The sequence below is a fragment of the Dermacentor variabilis genome, chromosome 1, assembly GCF_050947875.1.
Source record: "Dermacentor variabilis isolate Ectoservices chromosome 1, ASM5094787v1, whole genome shotgun sequence".
Lineage (NCBI taxonomy): Eukaryota > Metazoa > Arthropoda > Arachnida > Ixodida > Ixodidae > Dermacentor > Dermacentor variabilis.
In genome coordinates, this window is record NC_134568.1 from 101716809 (window position 1) to 101737828 (window position 21020).

The following is a 21020-nucleotide window of genomic DNA, read 5'->3' on the forward strand; positions in this document are numbered from 1 at the left end:
TCATGTGTAACATATCAATTTTGTCCGATTTAGATGTACTATTTGGTGCAATTCACAAAATTGTTATTCGTTTTTCATTGCTGAGTTACAGAGCTGTAAACTTGATAGTTTCGTTTTCCGAAAATTTTCGATCTTTTAGAATTTTTAATAAAAAATGAGATCCTGAATAAAAAATTAGAAACCAACAGACACTATAATTTGAAGTTTTCTTGTAAATGCAACAAACCTCGCTAAATTTGGTGCCGTCGTTGCCGAGAAAAACCAGTTCTCCTTTTACATATATTTAGGTAGGACCAAGCTAAGGGCCCGGTGCCGCAGAATATCCGACGTCTAGCATCGGACATCGTTTCGGCAAAAAGATTTTCGAGCCACCCATACCAAGCCCCTTCATGTGGCGCAAGAAAGTTACTGAACAAACTGTATTTCTCAAGCTAAAATACTTTGAAAAATCATAAAGTACGACTTAAACACAACCTGCAGACATGATAGCGTCGGACTCTAATTGGAATATACGAGAAAACATAATTCTGTTAGTCGAAAACTCAAACAAACCCCTTTTCCACCGTTTCTGCCAATCATAGACCGGCGACGGCGTCCGCCATTAGCGCGCGCCGGCGCGTGAATATCTCGGAGTCCACGGAGTGGCGCGCCCGTTTCCTTGAAACACTTCCAGATGGCGCTCGCCTCCGGCGCATCGCGGTTTGGAGTTCAGCGGTTTTTTTTCTCTTTTTTGCTTTTTTTTAACCTAGGTAGGACAGTAGGCAGTATAATAGCAAGAGCTTGGTGGCGCAACCCACCACCCCGTTCCAAAGGGGACGCTCATAACATCTATCCATCCATCGCGGCCCATGCAAGAGGCCGCGTTTCTGCCAGAAAGCCCGCCTTCGTGCATAGCGTTCGCAGCGAGCGTTTCTCGGTAAACATTACGGTTACATACGCTGCAGTTGCCGGGAAGCGTGAGAAGCAGTCAGGGATGTTTGAACACTACCGTGTTCCACTCTTAAAGGCAAAGCTTAAGCGTCCTCCAAATTTTGGACACGCCGCGCCATGTAGTGGCGCTGCCGAGAGTGTGGTGCGCCGGTGCCTGCGAACGCTGAGAATTGTTCCCTTGCTTGCCGCAAACTCGGTGGCGGGTGTGCTGCCGCTGCGTCCGCTTATCGATATCATGAACCGCCGCGAGGGAAGCAAATTGCTGGCGTAAATCGCACAGCTAACGCCTTCGCCACTGCCCTGTCGCCTTTTAACGGCAGCACGCCCTGCTAGATGCTACGTTCGTTTGTACGCGGACAGTTTGGGAGAGCTGGAATCACGGCGCGCAAGCGGGTATGTCACGTGATATTCTTTTGTATTTCGCGGGCATCCGTGGTAAGCTGAAAAACACGAATAGTTAACAGACAGACAGAAACTGCGTAATCGGACGTTTTGCAAACCGCTCTACAACTGTCTAATTGTTATTTTTTCCCTAGCTTCTGTGCTTCAGAAGTTGGTTAATTAATCGTAATTAATTATCTAGTTAAGAAAAATACAAGAAATAGCGTGGCACACGTACTACATACAAAAGTGAGCAACATGAATTTGGTCGCGTCGTCTCAGAGTGCATCGGCGTATCTTTCACACTCTGGCTAAAGTTAGCTGAAACACCCTATATATATATATATATGGGCTTAAACTGCCAGCACGGCAATGTAAGCACGCGTTTACTACCTGAAGGCACGCGTATTCTAGCGCCAGCCACCAGAGTTACGATCCGGAAACACGCCGTTTCCTCCTGTTATCGTCAGTGCTCATTGACGTCACACTAAAAGCAGGCGATAAAGTAGTCGCAGCTATGCGGTGACATATTATTTATCAACCCGATATTCCACGTATAAGCTGATGGCGCCACGTTTTTTACCGCAGACTCTCAATGATGCGTAAAACAATAATCACAGCGCTTCAGCGACTCTTCACAATCGTACACGCGCGACTCTACGTAAGCGAACCGCAACCTTAAATAAGCGAAAGGCATCACAAATAACCGGCGGCACATTTGTCAGGTTATCATTACCTTAAAACACATCGAAATGTCACTTTGAGCGACGTGCACCTGGTCGTTCTCAGATTCACGTACTTAAGTAAAGTACGCTCCGTTGTATATACCCCCGGCCGAATTAAATTGCACTTTACCGAAGTTTCAGTCAGTTCAATTTTCCATTAGATGAACTTTTTCCGCGATACTTCCTAACATCGCCCATGTGATTTCATTATTTCTTGTTACGCTTATAACTTACGAATCTACAAACTTAAAAGAAAAGGTCGTTATATTCACTAACTAAATACTAACACGTTACTTGCCCCAAAAGCACTACCTTCTTAGAACATGCAGGTAGAAAAATGATGGTTGGTACTTTTCACTACCTGCTGAAACTAGAAAAGAGCACTAACTTAGTACTAACTAAATACTACCTCGGTAGTGCAGTTACGAAACTGAAGTATAATTACCAACAATACAGTGGGGCATATTGCCGCTGGCATTGGCATATGAAATCGATGGTATTATAAAAGCACAAGCAAGTAAAACAATAAATATATGAGAAAAAAAACGAGAATCGCGTCCTTTAGCTATATATTAAGGCACCGATTAAGGGTTTATATATGTAATGCTTATCAAGGACATTAAGGCGCACTGACTCCGGGTAAGAACGTACTACATATGTCCAACAAGCAACGACAACGACACGCAAGAATCCGCATACAGAACGACAAAGGTGCTACGCGGCGCTTACTCAAAGAACAACTTCAAGAGTATTTATAGCACCAGTTTCAGGGAGCACATGCTGCACCGGTGAGAACATATGTATTTGGTTAAATAATCAATGCTTTGTGCACAAATTTCGAATGCCTACTGTCTGCGTATATATATGCTACGCTCTAAAAACAGTTGCACCCTTTGTGGTGTATATTTGCCACACAATCGTCATCTGTCTTGTCCGCATTTCCTTTCTTTAACGCGGCTAGCCCGGTACTTTCCAGTAACGAACGGCATGAACGTTATCAGCATGACATACAGGAAAGTGACGAGCGCGGCGTTTTCAAGAAAGGAAATGCGGGCAAGACAGATGACGATTATCGTTCTGTGGCAAATATACACTCCAAAGGGTGTAAACTTAGAGTGTAATAGGAACACTTGCCGAGACATCGGATTATTTCAGCAAAACTCAAATATTAATTCAATGACTCTCTACCATATCCGCCATGATGTCTTTCTACTTCCTAAAATGCTGCAGCATTCAAATTCTAAAAACAGGAATTCAAAAACCTGCATTCAAAGTTGAGGAGATCCCCTTTCTCACATTACCCATTTGCTATTCCACGATTCTCTTTAATTTACTCTTGCGAAAATGGCTACTCTCTTACGTATTTCTTTATTTTAGTCATGATCGGTTTCCTTGTTTGTTTGTTGTTGTTGTTTCTTATTTTTCGTGTTTTTCTTCCGACGCCCCATCTTTGGCTTCTATCCCACAGCAGGCTTGCCAACTTTCTTTGAGAATATCATCACTATTATCCCAATGGAAGTGTCTGCAAACACTTCTAGCATGTATCTATAGGCATTCATGCCCCACGCTAAGTTGTCGGGTATATTCGCGAGCAGCGACTTCCGCCTTTTCTAGTAGCCGAGCCCCAGAACGCAGGCATCGGTAAAACCAGTACATAAGTATATACACCGTTCGGACAGCCCTCTTCGACCGCTTCAGGCAGCTGCGCCATGAAATTCTGCGCAGCGGTGGGGGAGACCGCCCGCACAGACGACGATACGAGCGGTCACCGTTCGTATAAACCCCTAGAACCTTTTTCTCGTTTCGCCACCGTATATCACTGACGAGGCGAGATATAAACTAGCCCGTGGCATCATCTGCAGCAAAGCAGCAACGGACACCGCGGCACACCATGCAAGTCGCCCTGCTGGAAGGAAGAAGGCAAGCGCCGGGGGAGGAGGAAACAGGCAGTGCCTGCGGGGAAGACATGCCTCGGGCGGGCAAGCGATGCCGTGGGAACGCACGACGGCGAACCAACCGCGTGACCGCGCGCCGCCGCCAACGACGACGACGAGTTGCCAAAGCAAAGGCGAGCGCGCGCCTGCACTTTGTCGCAGGCCAGCCAGATCGGCGCGCGGCAGCTGGCGCGTTGAGAGACGCGCGCGCCGTCGGCTCCCGCGGGACGAGCTCGCGCTGGCTTGGCCCAGAAATTCCGGAACCCTCTCCGCGCGCAGTTTCCCCGAGGAAGCAAAACTGCGCGGCACACGAAGGAAGTTGGGCCCGATGACGGGCGAGGTTTCTGAATGAACGCAGGCTTCCCAACCCTTTCCTCCGTATTGTCTTTTCCTTCCTTTATTAAATTCTCCTCTCTCCGCTTATTTCCCCATCTGCAGTGGGATAGTTCAGGCACGCACTGCACAGCGGCGCGATTACGGCGCTCCCCTCCCGAATCCCACACCGCCTCCTTATTTTTCTATTTTTTTTTTAATCTTCGCTTTAATCTCCATTCATGTTCTGCCTTTTCGAGCAACAAATAACCAAGCTCAACAGTGAACGCTCAAAGGCCTGCTACGCAATCCTAACGCAAGCGTCGTTGCACGAGACCCTTTGTTTGGTTTATGTTCGCAGACTTACCGGGTCACCGAACCTAATGTGGAACGTACATACGCGTTAGCAGCTAAATGAGCCGTTCGTAACGCTACAAATAACGGACGTGCCTTGGTGAAAAAATGTATATGGTATTTCCGGCCCTGCACAGAGTCCTGCGGTCGTCAAGAGGTGCTGGATCACTTTGCTTGTTTACGCACGGCAGCGCCCCCTATTTACGAGTACCGAAAGTTCTAACGCGAATTCGGATATATAAATAAGGATCGACATGGTGTGCAGGATATAAATGGCCTCCGCTTGCGTGCTCCTTGTTGCCCCACGTTACTACGGATTAGGCTGTTGCCCCCATCACGGAGCAGGAATGTCGTCGCCGGAAATATTTCTCTGCTCGGCGGGAAGGCGGCGCGTGTGCAGTTTTACGCGGAAAGACCACGATTAAAACTCGCCGAACTCGCCCGGCGGCGGATGAGGTGAAGGAGAGGGGGGAGGGGCGGTGGCCCGTGAGCCCAGCCTGACGCAGCCACGCGGTCACGTGAGCGTGGCCAGGGACATGCGCCCACGCGACCGCGGCGCGTGACAGCTGCTCTCGAAGCGAGTCCACGCCGCAGGCGCTGAGATCATCCGCATAACGACGACACTCAATGCTTCCGCTTTCTTTCGCCAACGGCTAATGGAAGCAAGCTAGAAGCGTGGAGTCGCTGTGTGATCCGGCTAGACTAAGCAGAAAAGCTCGTAGCTGTCTGCATATATATCGTTTTCTTTCTTTTATTATATCAATTCTTTCGCCCGCATACGCGACACATGAGCAATGTTCTATAACGCAACAGTGACATCGTTCCAAAGTGAACGCTTCCTGCCTTCAAAACGATGACTGATTTCTCGCGCCGCCTGTTTTGTTTTTAATTCCGAACGACTTGACGAGCAGCTTTTACGCTAGTGCTACCGCACGAACCTTACACACGTTGGCACAATTAACACTCGTCCAATAATACAATTTCGACTGCTGGTCAGGCCAATACTACCCCACGCGTACGCGTACTCTAAACCAGGATAAAAAGCTTCTTTTGTTCTAGGGCATCGCTGCCGATGCGACTAAAATCATCATAGCAACAGAAATACAACGAAATCAACGTCAACTGCGCCCGCTGCATATGGTATTCAGCAGCCAGACGCAGAACATGCGATATTCAACATTTATGTCACACAAAGACTGTGTATTCCCGCTATTGTGAAACCTAAAAGTCAATCAGCTACGCTATTCGCCACGGCAACCAAGGTGACGCATATGCTACCTGTACGAGCTCTTCGGGGGCCTTTACGGCGTCGACAAGACGCCACTTTCCCGTGTTCGTTCCGGGCTTCAAAGCGTGGCGTGTTGACGATGACAGCATACGGAAGAAGCCAAACCGATCGACGAGTCATATAGACTACGTGTGTCACCGAAGAGACTATACTATTATTATGTTTTGAACACATATATACAATTAACAGGAAATACTGTAATATCAATACGTCGGTTTTCAGCCGCTCATTGTAGATAATGAAAGATACTTTATCGGCTCTGGATCCGCGTGTATAAATAATCGACAACTAGGTAGTGATAAAAGCATCTACGTTACTGTTACGTTCACTGCGCAGCTGCCCACCAATTAGACCCCCCCCCCCCCTCCCAACAAACAAAGTGTTTTTATTGCGGCCTAGCGTACACAGGTGCACATGGAACAAATGCCTAATTTCTAGGTTTCAGGGCATGGCCGAGGAGCGAACTTTCCCCATTCTTCAACATAGGCTAGCCAACCGGGGTTATAGTCCAGGGGCTGCTACTGTTGTTCATTAACTGCCGTAATACGAAAAATACGGCTACCAACGAGCTATCTATCCGAAGCAATGAAAGCCCTACGGAAAGAAAAAAAAAAGAAAGGAAAAAGGAAATCCTACGGCCTGTTTGTCACTGCCCTCTCTCTGTACATATCTCTTTTGTGGCATTACGCGCTTTGAAAGTTTGTCTTAAACACTGGTAAGTGCATTTTCCGACGAAAATGGCTCCACACTGCACGCTCTCCGTGTAGTGCAGCTTGATCGCTCGTGAATGGCTGACGTAAACGCACACGATTCCGGCGCGCTTAGTGACCGAGAGGAGCCACCGCAGCGGCCACGAAGGGCTCGTCGCGCGGCAGCCGCGCCTCCACGGCGGCGTCCGCCTTTGCCGCTCGCGACGCCAAAGACAGAGGCGGGCCACAATGGACAAAGGAATACAATGAAGCCGATCGCTGGCAGCTGGCCAGCCGATCAGCGTTCTTCGGTAAATGCAGCGGCGGCGAGACCTAGTTCCCTGAGCGTGAACGCAAGTCCGCGCGCGACACCCGTCTACTCCATTACCGCATCGCGCCGCGAGGTGAATCGGCGCCCCGAAGCAACGCGTAGCAATGAAACCATGCGTGGCTTGCTCGGTGGTTCAACGATTACTACAGAGACCTAAAACGAGAGAACAAGATATGGAACGCGATCTTCGGCGTCTGTCCTCCTATCCCTGTCCTGTAGCTGGGTTTCCCGAAACGCGCACCTAAATCGCCAAGAATGCGGTGTATGACTGGCCCCAGCGAAAATCGTTCTATATAAAGAAGGACCTCCCGTTGGTTGGCCTATTTGGTGCACGGCTTCATTAAAGGGCGCTGTGCAAACACACAATAACAAGACAGAACGGTATACGACTTGTTCGCACACGCCCTACACGAATTGGATCTTTACGAAAGTAAAAAAAGAAAAACGTGAGTGCATGCGCGAATTACCACTTATTGCCTGGTGTTTGTTCAGGACAGATGATAAAAGTTCAAACCTACAGAATCGCGCTATAGGCCCACTTGCTGAAGCCGTTCATTTAGGGAGGTGAATGCGCTTCCTCCCGAGCTTCGTGAACAGGTAAATGACGAACGGTCGCAGACGCTTCTTAAGCCAAGTCAGCGTCATGTGTTCCGGAGTGAATAACGCCGCAGGTGTGACGGCCCGAAGCCGGGAAAGCGTGACGGCACGAAGAGCCGGGCCGTCGCTATGAGCGCCAAGTTCCGTACACGTCGCGAGATCTCCCGCGCAGTGACGAAAGAAAGCCGACGTGTTCGCTGCCGAGAAGCAGCTATACAGGGCGTCCCGCGTAACTTCAGCCAAACATTAAAAATATGCAAGTACCACGCAGCTGGACAGAACCAAGGTAATGTTGTTTGCCGTCGCATGCAGATACTCAGATTATTTCTTTTTCATTCCGCCTAATTAGATTAGTCTCAATCTATCAACTTCTCACACATTATAATTAGATGAAAAATGTCAATGAGAAAATTGTGGAGCGACATGAAAAACTCCCGATACAGCTTGTTTTTGCTCGAAATGGGCTATATAAAAGTGTTTTTCCGAGCGTGAAAGAAATCCGCGAATACACGCAAAGTGCCTTGAGCCGCCAGTCGCGCGGAGGTGAGTGCCTGAAGCTCGAGACAAGCGAGCGCCGGGGAAGGTACGGTGGAGAGCGCGGGGAAGCGGAGGGGAGGAGGAGGCTAGGCGAAGGCGCGCTGGGTTCGCCTCCTCTGGCAGTTGCTACGGGTTCTGTGTGCGCTATGGATGCACCGGTTTCGTCTGGCGATCTAGAGACCGAGCGAGAAGGGCGGTGCAGCGACGCAAGCTGCGGCAGGCCGAGCGCGAGTCTACCGACCTCGAAGTCGTCGGCAAGGGCCGGGCACGAGCTGAACAAGGCCGGCAAAAGGCGCAGGCTATAGGCGTGCCCAGGAGACCCCTGAAGAACGTGCTAGGTGGCTTGCGACAATGCGGGTTTGTCAGGCAAGACGGCATATCTAAGAAACCCGGGTTCACGAAGTGAAACGTCACTGTAATTTTTAAATGCGTGAGCATTCCTATGCTTACCCAACGAGAAAAACCGTCCGTCCCGCAAAACGATCGCTTTCAATATAGGGCCCGCAGAAAGCGAGTGAATTCACCTTCGTGCTGCCTATCGCTTCAACTTGCCGCACTCTGCCCATATCGTAGACCGCCTTCAAGATAGGGCCCGCGGGGCCGCGCCATACGCACCCGCCGCCGGAGTACTGTTGATCGCGGTTCATAATGGTTCAACGCGGATGGATAAGACGCTAAAGAGCGACAACGGCTTATAACGATCGGAACGTCATCAGCACACCTGGCACCGGCACCTGCAGTAGTTTGCTTGCGTCAGCAATCCACCTTGGCCGCCGTCCGCACCAGAATGCGTCGCCGCAGCACTGTCGTTTGTACTGGTCGGATCAAGTGTCATAACACTGATAACGAGACCGGGCTGCGTGAAGATGAGCAAGTGGCACAATGCTTACGTATGCTTAGACCACTCCCAGAGGAGTTTCTGCATGACTTTTTGCATTAAATCTCCTTCGCACACCATAATTTCTCTCCTATTTGTCACTCACTATCATTTTACGGGTGCGGAGAGAAGTAATTGGAACACAAAAGCTGTGGTCAAACTGCATCACAATACCCTCTAGAAACCTCAAGGTTTATAGAGGTCATTGAGCTTGAGCTTCTATGATCGCCGGCCTGCGCGCATGCGTGATACAATTTATTGCTTCTCCTTGAGACTGCTATTACAGAGAAATGGGATGGCAGTTCTGCCACAGCTAACGTGTTCCAATGACTTTTGTCCGCACCTAGACATTTTCTTTTCTACAGTTGGCAGGCGTTGTGCCCCTACTACTACTAGAGGTTGTTGCAACTAGCGCTTTCGATCTATTTCCTCTTTGTGATCAAATTTGTGCACACGAACATACAGATCACGTAGCCCCAACGCAATACAGGATATTCCCTCTCCCGCCTGTGTAGGGTAGCAAACTGATAGCGCCATCTGGTTGACCTCCCTGCCTTTCGTTCCTTTCCTAGTCCTAAATGACGCGAAACCTGATTCGGTTAGCGCGGCATCAGCAGTAGCGGATGACACGAGCAAAGCTTCGTCACCTGTATCCATTTGCTATCTGCGTCACGAGGACGAAAGCGATGCGCGACGCTTGTCGAGGGAACAAAACGTTAACCCTTATATATCGTTTTTATGCTTTTATACAATCGCCGATCAAAATGTGTTGCTTAAGCAAGACATCACCAGCATATGGAGGATTGAGCGTACATATAGGTCCTCAACTAACTCGAATTTCTCGGAGGCGTTTCTAAAAAAGAGTCGGACATAGTGTGCCCCACACTTCTCGAAGGGTGTGGCCGGCGAACAGTGGCGCCGGGGCTGCGTCGGTATTCGCTCATTAAAAAACCTAACGACGATGCCTGCTCCATCGGCATTAAAACTGCTCTCGAGTATGAGAGCGCCATTTTCTACTTTCAGTCCAAAGTAGCCAAACGTTGCAACACATGCACGAAAGGGCCGGTGCCGACATTCATTGTACATACCGAGCCCTCTACCCGAGCACCGAGTCACGGCTACTGAGGCGAATGCGCATACTTGAATGCCGGTTCAAAGTTTTGTCTGGACCACCCCACTCCGAAGGTTTTAGATACCGGGAGTAAGGTTGCGCAATTTGCACAGTTAAAATAATGGGAGCTGGCACGTCTCTCAGCCTATGCGTGCACTGTAGCCAAGAAAGTGCAACAGTTTTCAAGTTTTCGTTGCTGTTAAGCCCGTCTTCGTCGCGTTCAAATTATAAACATGAGCGAGAGCAGGTGCACAAGCTGAAAGCAAAGTGTTTTGCCATTGGTTGTCGACGGTCCTGGTGACCGACGCTTGCAGTGTGACGTTCGTGACCATGTTCCGTGGAGATCTGCGATAAAATTAGAACAAAAGCCCCATTTCCGCGCGGAATAACAGGAAGTAAAAGAGACAGCGAATACTGCCCTTCCAGAGTAAGCGTTCCTTTCACAAGCTGAGCGGAAACAGAGGTACCGCAGACACTACGTACGGAGCGTGCAAGACAATCAACCGCAGGAGAACAATGGCGTGCCGCCACATCGCGCAAATGAACAGCGCACGCTGGCGGCCTCTGTAAAGCATACACGGAGAGACATACGTAGAAGAGAAAAAAGCACGGCGACAAACCGTGTATCGTGCCACCCTGCTCCCAAGATAGGATATATAAGCCCGCCGAATCAGAAGTGATAAGCAGTCGCTAACAAATGATTCCCGTTTGAATATGGGAGCGAGCAGTGCGATCATGCATGGCATCTCCTGCAAAGAATGAGGGTGTTTGCACCCGAGGTCGTGGCTCAGTAGCCATGATTCAGCTGCTCGACGAACTCGCGGGTTCGATTTCCAGCTGCATTTTCCGATGGGGGAAGTACACAAGGAACGCACCTGCAGTATTTAGATTTATGTAGACGTAAAAAAGAACACCCGGTAGTCAAATTATTGCCTCCCCCCTCCCCCCATACATACACATCACTAGGCGTGGAGGGCGTGGGTTGCACCCTTGAAAAAAAGAAAAGAAAGAAATGGTGATTGAGTAAAAAATGTGTGCTCATTTTACCTAAGAGTTATGTTTGGCAGAGTCGAACACTAAAAGTAGTGAATGAAAAAAAAATCGCCAATAAAGAAAGGCGTACACAGATGGACACACACCAAAGGCGATAATGAAACGGTAGCGAGAGACCATAGAGAGAAAAAAGAAACGAGCTGGGAATGAGAAAGGGCCAGGCAACATGACGCTTCGACAGCTATGCGCACGATAAGCAGAGTGCGACCAAGGATGGGCGGTCGTTTCCGGGAGTGGACGGCATCGAATCGAGTCGCCGTGAAGACGGGTCAGACCACTATCGGAACGTTTCACGACGAGATAGCGGGACGCGGTGGCAAAGGGCAAACCTCGCGGACTTCCGATTCCCGGGGTTAGTGCGGCACGCGGCGGTCACGCTTGCGAGGTATACTTGTTTATTCAGTTAGCGCACTGACATCACGCCCCCTGTGTTACCAATCCCCAATAATCTCAGACACTGTTCGCACGCGACGCGAATAGTTCGTCTTTTACCACGAAGCGTTGAAGTCTCCGAATGTGCTCGAACCCGGCTTTGAACGCGCGGTACAAGGTACAAACAAAAGGTCATGGGGACTCCGAAACAAGACAGCCGGTTGGGAATTCTCGCGCACGCAGAGCATACCTGCATCGGGCGTTCGTTATTCAGAGACGCGTACGCAGCCAGGTTCACACGCTTTACGCTAATTAACGAACAAAATAAAATAAAGTTCAGTCGCTTTTTTTTTTCTGCGTCTTGGCAGTACAGCTGTTGGATTAATATTTCCTGCACGCTAGGTACTATAGCTCAAGCTAAGCCAGAAAAAGAGCGCATTCGCGGGGTGGAAAATTGAGATTTTTCGGAGCAGCACAGGAGACAACCTTACAAAAGAACTTGTCACACACACAGAGACATGCTTTTTGGGTATGTGTGTGGAGGAGGGGGGCGTACACTGTTATAAGGAATTAGTTTTGTATGCAAGTTCTCTGCAACTGCAATGTACAACAACTAATTCGATTAGCGTAGAAAGGATTCACATCACGCTTATCGACATCACTTTGCGACGTTATCGGAATTCGCGGCTCTCTCGGGAACTGACGACGTGGCTGAAGGCTCCTTCCGCGCTCCTTTATTCTCAGCACTAAAGTTGACTGCGAACGCTGACCCACAAAACAGCAGGGTTAGAAGACAGCCGGGCTTCGAGCGGAGAAGCCCAACTGTATCACTATCGAGAGGGCAGGGAAGGCCTACTCTTACTCGGTCATACTTGCGGCCGGATATCGATGCCCGCATCAGGTAAGTTCCACCGAGTGGCTCGTACTCTCCGGAAACGAGACTGACGCGCATTCTCTCCATGCTCCTTTTGCATACTCCCCCCTTCCCCCCCCCCCCCACCGGGGTGGCACTCACGCTGCGCACCGAACAAGCACGGACGGGTCGAGTCTGAATTCGCAGCTCGAGAGACGGGCCTTTCCATTGCGAAACAGTTGCGCCGAAACGACTCGCTTTGCGACGTATCGAGCCTTTTATCGGCACCTCGTCGGGCAAGCAAGCGCGCAGTACAAATGCGCGTGCTCCGGTTGAGCCGCGTGCCACGTGCGACGGGGATACCCGGTATCGGTGCCGCTATCGCTCCCTCCCCCACACCTTTTCTGGTCCTTATCTCTTGGCTTTCAAGCCGCACCGCCACACAAAGCCTAGGTATCCTCCCCACCGCGCGGCGGGTACACCACCGAGCGTAGAGATACGCGACGACAGAGAGCCCGCCACCGCCAGTCGACCAGTGCGCGACGCGCCCAGGTGATACAGGCGACGCGGAAGAGACCCGTGAGACACAAGACACGCGCGCGAGCCTCTCTTGACTGAGCGTGTGCGTAGTCGGTTGGAAGAAGGGGGGGGGGGGGGCTGCATGAGGCCTTACAGCCGCTCCTATCCCTCGTTTCGAAGTTGGTGACCAGCAAAGTCGCAAGCCATTACCAAACCATTTATAACGTTCTGTCTGTATGAAGACACGCGCCCGCTACCGCTGTCTCGCTACATACCGTTGCGTGCGCGGATTTAAGACTAAAATATTTGTTGGAGAAATAAAAGTCCACTGATTGATTGATTGATTGATTGATTGACTGGCCACGTCGACAGATCCAGCGTGGATACTTCTGAGGTTTCTTCATGCTCCTATGCAGTCGCCTTGCTCTTTCCTCACACACTGTTATTTAGAATGATCGTCGCATAATATATCGTGAGAATTTGAGTGGTTAGCTTTACTTTTATATTTTTTTTTCTTCTCGCACGAAGATTTTAAAAAAATATAGCCAGCGACTTCAAGAGGCGGTATCGGCAGTATGGTCGGTTTGCGTTTTATCACACAGAGCCGTAGTATTTGCCGCATAGAGTTTCCTACCATTACTAGAGGGAACTCTAGCCGTTCACCCACCATGGGAATGATGGGTAGCACATGAATTTGTCTGATGTTCGTGCTTCCGACGTTCTTGTGGTTTCGCTTACTACGCTTTATCTAGGCCTTAATTGGCCTAAATTTCTAAGCAATTTGTGCTATCTTTAATGCAGAGGGTAATAAGACTCCGAAAGCCCACATAATCGCAGCGGTTCCGCTTGTTCATGCGTCCGTGGCGCAATGGTTTCAATATCGGGCTCCTGTGCCAGAGGTCCTGTGTTAGAATCGTGCCGTCAGACAATTTCGACAATGTTTATTTAATTATTTCAAAGGCAGTAATTTCTTAAAAATGATCACTTTGCCAAGTCACGAAGCCATTTAAAAGCCAGAAGGACGTTGTTTAGGCACATCTATGTACTGCCCATCATTCACATGCTGGCTGAACCGCCTACCCTGCTTGGAGCTCCCATAGACGCCAGCGCCTCAGTCCCCTGTAGTAATTGTGTGAAACTCTGCAATTATTTACTCTACAAGTATTTGCAAGGCTATGCACGTCGTTGCCATGACAAGCTGGTCGAAACACTGGCTTCGCACGCAACAGATCCGAGCTCGTTGAAGGGGGCTGAATAATTGATTTCTTTCGCTTGGAAACGAGTTCGGTTCAACAGGTGGCGACACTGTTGATGAGGATTTAAACACCGACAAGCACAGGAATGAATGGGCGGCAGATAACGCAGACGAAACTAACACAGCGTCCCATATAAAGAGGGAAACAGCGCAAGGAAAACGTTCGTCCTATTATTGAGCCAAAAGATGGAAATTTTTAACGAGGGGAATTTCTTTTTCCCCCCACGTGTCGCGTTATTTGCGGAGTATAGGGTATTTACTTCTTGGTCATAGTTAACAGGCGTAAATACACAACTAAAACGCCAGTGTGGTGAGAATTCTGTGCTCATAAAACACATCGTCATTCCCATCGTTTTACACTGTCCGGCAGTGCCACGGGACGTGAAACTCCCAAGACACTATATAGATACTATTACGATTGACGTTTAGAAATGTTTACCCGGCATCCCTTCTCGACGATTAATGCTTCACCGACAAGCGTGGAGCTAGGAAAGGCCCTTCACGCTGTATCGCCGTTTTCTCAGGACCAGGGAGCTGGCTACTAAATCAGCGCAACCAAAGCTGACGGGCGAGACGAGCGCCCGCCTGGACGAGACTGGACCCGACATAGACGGTGATACGCAAACAAAGGTGCTCACGCCGAGGCGACCACAGCCGCCCTCCTTCGTAGAAGCTACAGCTACCGTGAATACCACTCTACCGGAGCCTCAGCCTGACAAACGGACCGTTACGAATGGTGCAGTAACTGATCAAAGTAACAGTGCCCTCGTGAAGCTACGAAGATGTGCGTTAGCTTTCTTAGTTTCACAGACTCCCCACTCAGACTCCCCACACGGGCCGCGGCCCTGTACGTTTATAAGCAGCACGCATGAGAATATGCGCGCACGTCCTCCCGTTTGGTATCCGCGTCGACCTCCGATATACTGCGCCCCAGTGAATTGGGCATACATTTCCCTTCTATTTATTCTTCTGTTTGTTTTTTCCCGCAACCTGACAATCACGTAACCAAACAGAGGCACTTTCAGTCAGGTCGGACTTCCCCAACCGGACTTCATGTTGTCCACCCCCCCCCCCTCCACCCCCTCCCTTTTCTTTGCTCGTCCCGGGCCGCCGAACAAGTCCGGAACGGATGACGGGACGAGGGGGGCATTGTTGCCGCGCAGACGAGAGAGGTCCAAGCACGCGGCGGTGCCCGCAACAAACGCAGGGGGGAGGCAGCGAGTCGACGGCGGGACTTCCCCTTGTTGTCGTGCACTTGCCGCTCGTTCATCCCGCGGGGCCCGGTCCATTACGGAACGCCGGCGCAAGGTGGAACACCGCTGCTTCCTTCCCGCTCACCCCCCCCCCCCCCTGCGCTCGTCACTTCCTTCAAGTCCTCCTCACCTGTCCGTTGCGCGCTCGCTGTTCGCGCTAGCAGGGTCCTACAAGCGATGGCACACGGGATGGCAGTGGCGCCATTACGCGAAGGAATCGGCGGCCGACAATGCAACCCGCACCGCTCGCGACGCGGAGTGGCGATGCCCCGAACGCGTTCCGCCGCAAATCTACCCATCAGCTGGCCCCACGGAAAACGGTCCACCTTCAGTGCCCGTAGAGACGATCGCATCATCGCAGCTTAGAAGAGAATGAAGATTGCAACGATTTCAGCGCGCAATAAAAGTGCTTACGCACTGATCCGCAGGATATATAGGTGAAGTTTGCACGTGACGACAGCGCTACATTCAGCCAAATTGGTTAATGGGCTGCTCACGCCCAACCATTCATGCTGACCACTTTCAGGTCACGACCGCTGGAAGTCCGTAATAATGGAGTTTTACGTGCCAAAACCACGGTCTGATTATGAGGCACGCCGTAGTGGAGGACTCCGGAAATTTCGACCACCTGGGGTTCTTTAACGTGGACCTAAATCTAAGTATACGGGTATTTTCGCATTTCGCCCCCATCGAAATGCGGCCGCCGTGGCCGGGATTCGATCCCGCGACCTCGTGCTAACAGCCCAACACCGTAGCCACTGAGGAACCACGGCGGGTACGCTGCGAAATCTGCGATGGTCGAACGGCGGAAAACACAGTGGCCGCAACCAGAAAGCTGGTCCAGAGAAGCCTTCGAATTCGGCTCCTGACAATCGACCTTTCAGAAACAGTAAAAAACGAGAATACGACACCCAAGTGAATGCACAACGCAGCCAAGTCTTCCGCGCGCAGCACAGGGCGCGCTGAGAGCTTCACGCACTTCAAGGCCAGAAAAGGCAACAACCGCAAAGCAAAATACAGCAGTACCTGGAGCGTGCGTCTGCTCGTGTTGGCAACGACGCGCCCTTCCAGCGGATATTTCGTGGTCAGCGCATTCCTTCCTTGTTCTCCCCCCCCCCCCTTTTTTTTTTCTTTTTTCACCAAGAAGGAAAGCGCGCTTGCCGCGCAACGCGGAAGCAAGCGATGCAGGCGCGAAGCGAGCTCTTCCTGCCTTACATAAGGTTCTGCTAACGTCGACGCGGCAAAGATGCGTGGGAGAACGGTGCGCATGGGGGACCTTGTCCACCGTGGAAGCAAGAATTCCCTCCTCACTCGCGGGAATCTTGCTTCACGGAGTATCGCACATTTCGCTGCTCTGTTCATAAAAAGAACGAAACTCGTTTCGTCGCTGCCAAAACATGAAAGCCATGTGGACAAACGCTATCATTTTCTGTCACCGCAAAAGAACTCGCAACACTATGCACGTGTTCTTGCTTACTGCAGGATATGGTAGTCCAATTAACTTGTACACGAATAGTTAGCCCACAGGCTGCCACGGACAAACCAAAGAGGACCGAGCTGTTCCTTATTTCTTTTTTTTTTTCGGGATTGATCAGCTGAAACTGCACACGTGTGTTCGTCATTGGCGTAGTTTTCTCGCTTTAGCTCGCCCTTAAAGGCGGCATTAAGCGACGATCCCTGTGCCTATTGCCAATTGCAGAATGCGTTCGGATACAACATTATGTTCTGACTGCTCAGACTTTCGCAGATATATATATCACTTTCACCCGCAACAGCGATATGTACTAGGCAGCGCATATGAGGTGGCTAGCCTGCATGCACGAGGCCTTGCAAGTGGGCCCTGTCTGTAACATTGCACTTTCATTTCATTACAGAGTTAATGTGCACGTGAAAACTGTGCTAACCTACGCTGCGCCTTCAAGGCTTCAATCGTGAGAAGAAATGAAACACGCAAAAGTGAAAGTCAACGGCGCGTGAACAAAAAATAAAGAAAATTTTGTTAGTGCAGCAGGTCAGGCAGCCTGGAATTAGGCATTACACTCGGGCTGAATACACAAGCGTACAGAGCAGTTTCCAGAGCACACACATGTTGATCGCGAAGCAATTGTGTTTTCTGGCGGAGAAGTGGTTGGTTATGGGGGGGGGGGGGGGGGGGTAGGCCCGTGTTGAGCGCATCTTGCTCAAGGCGGACACGTGAACAATCCCGCGTAGAAAGGAAGATAACGAGGGAAAGCACAAAAAAGAGGGTAGCATGCCTGTGTTGGGTCTAATCTTCTCAAGGTGGGTGAGCATAAAGTGATGAAAGCTGACGCATCACATACTGGTTTCCTTCATGAAAATGCGGTCATTCGCGATATATACGATGCTATGTAATGTCTGTCCAAAAGCGGAGATTTAGCAAGTACTACCGCCGCAAGTGATAGTTAAACCATGATATCGATATAATAATAATAATAATAATAATAATAATAATAATAATAATAATAATAATAATAATAATAATCAACAGAAGACACCATGGCGGATCAACCACAAAACAACAGAGGCTGCGTTTCACAAGCAGTAATACCTAAGACAAAAGAAAAAGTAATTTGAATTTTCATGCAAATATTCACTATATTCACATTCAAATATTCAGATTGGACAGAACCACTTCGGCGCACGCTGCTGCCCTTGTAAAGGGCCAAGCAACGTCCGCGAAGCTGCACAATACATACAAAATCAAGTGCACACAGGGGGACGGGTAATTTTTATTTGTCGGCGAAACATCAGTGGCATCGACAGTAATCGGCAAAAAAGAAGATCGCACGTCCCCGAACTTCCTGGAAGTGTGCAGGCTGTTTGCGAGCTGTGCTAAAACGATAAGAATTCGCCAGCTGACCGGCAGCACGAGGGCATGCAGAAAGATACGCTGGCAAGAGAAAGCCCGTGATTACGCAAAGAAAGATACGCACCCTCTGGGCATTCGGTCACATGCGTAAAAGCGTCCAGCATAGCGGTCTTCTTGTGCGAGCGTTTTCATGTATGGAGAAGTAACCAGTCCGAACCAACGCCTGCGCCGCCGTATTGCATCACAGGCCGTCTGCTGCTCGCCGGAAATTTCCATCTCATTAGACGGTCGCGGTGCTCACGCGTCGCTTTTCTCTGGCGGAGCAAGACACCACTATAGGAAACCGAGTCGCAAAGCTAGACGGCAAGCACAGAAAACACTCGTAGGGCACTCGGCTGACTTCGCAGAAACTTCTAGTCTGCAAAGCGCGTGGGAAAACTGACACCCACCAACTCAACTTCTACGATTAGGATGAAAAAAAAAAAAAGCATCGCGAAGTGCGATATCCGGGTGCACATCAGTGATGAACAGCCGACGAAAAAGAGAGCAAAAAGAAAAATTAAATAACTTAAATCTCCTAACAGCTGAATGTGGTACGAATGCGTCTACGGCGAGACATCGGCCGGAAAAATGGGCCATAGGGAAGTGTTCTTATTTATGGCTATTCCGAAGCAGTTGAGTGCGGCGAAAAATGAGAAATACCCACGATCGCAACTTCCGACACGTTTATCGCGGGCGTGAGGGGGTCAAAACGCGTGCTCGCCGCACGCTCCGGCCGCAGTGCAACGGCGCGCGCGTCCGAGAAACGCCGCCGTTGCTCAGCGGCCCGCTCCAGACGGGAAGCATGGAAGCCGCAAATGTGTGCCAAGGTCGCGCTTCGCTCTCACTGCATTCGAAACAAAGGCGGCACTTTGCGGGACGCCGACGATTCGCGGTCGGCGCTTTCACCTTCGGCAAGCGCCGCTCTTTCCGACACACTTGGGAAGCGGCCCGACTGTGCAGACGCTAGGGCGGCGACGATCGCGGTTTCCGAATGTATTGCGCATTAAACGCGCATGTGCTCGGGCTGCCGCTGCGCGCGAGCGGCATTCACTAAGTGACGAAGCATGCGCGAGCTCAGGATGACACCGCTCTGGATCCAGAGGCGCACGTAGCAGACCTACGAAGTACCCACCGCGCGCGACATTCAAGGGTATCAAATACCTACCGGACGAGACGACGGGCAGTGCGGCTGTGGAGTTGCCGTTCGACGAGCTGTTGCTATTGTCGCTGCTCATTGTCGAGGCTGAACAAGTGTCGGCCAATCCATCCACCAACATCGCCCGGCGAACCGATTGCACAACAAAATCCCGGTTACTGCACCGACAGTACGACGAGCGCCACTTTTCCTCTTCGTTTGGAGATCAAGGGCAAGGCCTAGCTCCCCAAAGCAACACACACACACGCAACATCACTTTCAGTCGCACTGGGTTAGCGCAGACGGTAGCTTGCTGCAATGGAATTGGGTCACAGTTGGCGAGATCGCTAGCGCTTTACCTGTTATTACACAATAGCATGCGTATACGGAATGAAATAATTAGTATGTTTAAAGTGTCGCTCTGCTGGTATGAAATTATTGTTCGATTTTAAAAGTGAACGCTATAAAAAAGCCAAAATGCGTTGCACCAAGCTACCATTACCAACAGTCACGTGGTTCCGGTTTTCGCGGCTCGCATGAAAGCCGCCTCCTCCTCCCAACCGGTTCGGCATATCAAGCCGATTTCAGCTGCTGTTAGGGGCAAGTTTAAATTTTCATGGCAGGTTCTCATGTCTTACTTTTTAATGTTATGTGTCTGTCACGAATGATTTAAGACGCTCGAGAGAGTAGTCGGACACCCCAGCGCACGTCACTTTTTCATTCGTATCACAGTGCACTTGCAAGTTGGATGCACAATGTTTTGTGCAGCCTGTATAAGTAAAAAAAAAAAAAGTGTCATAGTTACCGTACTGTGACACGCAGTGGTAATAATCAAGACGAAGTGTTTTAAACAAGTCAAATATCGATATCATGAGTTATACGGCCAGAAAAACTATATTGACATATTCTCCCATTTTACGCTGTATTTTAACAATGCTCGTTTGAATTCCACAAGACGACTGTACTTCTGCGCACACACAATGTGACGGCCTGAAAATTTTAGTTAATAGTTGTTTGTGTGCCGACAGCTGACGGTCTTCACAGCATAGTAGCCGTATCGTAAAAGCTAGCTGGCGCCACCTGGCTATACAAAAATAAACGACTGTCTCAATGTTGCTGCGTTTATTTCTGCATTGTCCAAAATAATTTTTTTTGAAACCTAAAAGTTTTTAATATTAAAATAAAGTTATACGATAATTTTAGCCCTATATTTTGAATATTACAAATTATTTGAAACATTTAGGTTTTTATCTTGTGCTCTTGACATTGTGTCATAATACATTACCATAAATGTAGTCTGGCAACACAATTTCAATAATGAATTTCGGCTTCGATCTGTGCAGCGAGTTACATCGCGGACAATGCATTCCTGATAAGTTATTACCTCTCGTCGTTTGGTCACGCAAGATGAGACAGAAGAGCAGGTCGTTTTAAGCGTGCACACCATTTTTTAGTGCCTGGACATGTCGTTTCAACCGTAGCGGCTGTTCCTTTGTCTCGAGTCACAAAAGCGTTGAATGCTGCCAGGGCGGTAGCCGCAATTAGCGATTAGAATCGATTTCCTAAACTATTTATAATTCAGACAATTCGTGATGAGGTCGTAGCACGTCTGCGCATTGTGCTACCTACGCTGGCTGGGCGC

At 49.7% G+C, this 21020-nt stretch overlaps 1 protein-coding gene across 1 annotated transcript in view; it reads right to left on the bottom strand.

The window, feature by feature from the left end:
• The window catches only part of ftz-f1 (ftz transcription factor 1), a 370978-nt gene extending 351270 nt beyond the window's left edge, over positions 1 to 19708 (bottom strand). Inside the window, exon 1 of the mRNA XM_075691415.1 lies at positions 19409 to 19708. Coding sequence (XP_075547530.1) covers positions 19409 to 19520 — 112 coding nt within the window. The 5' untranslated portion in view covers positions 19521 to 19708. The remainder of the gene's footprint in view (positions 1 to 19408) is intronic.
• Positions 19709 to 21020: the final 1312 nt, after the last annotated feature.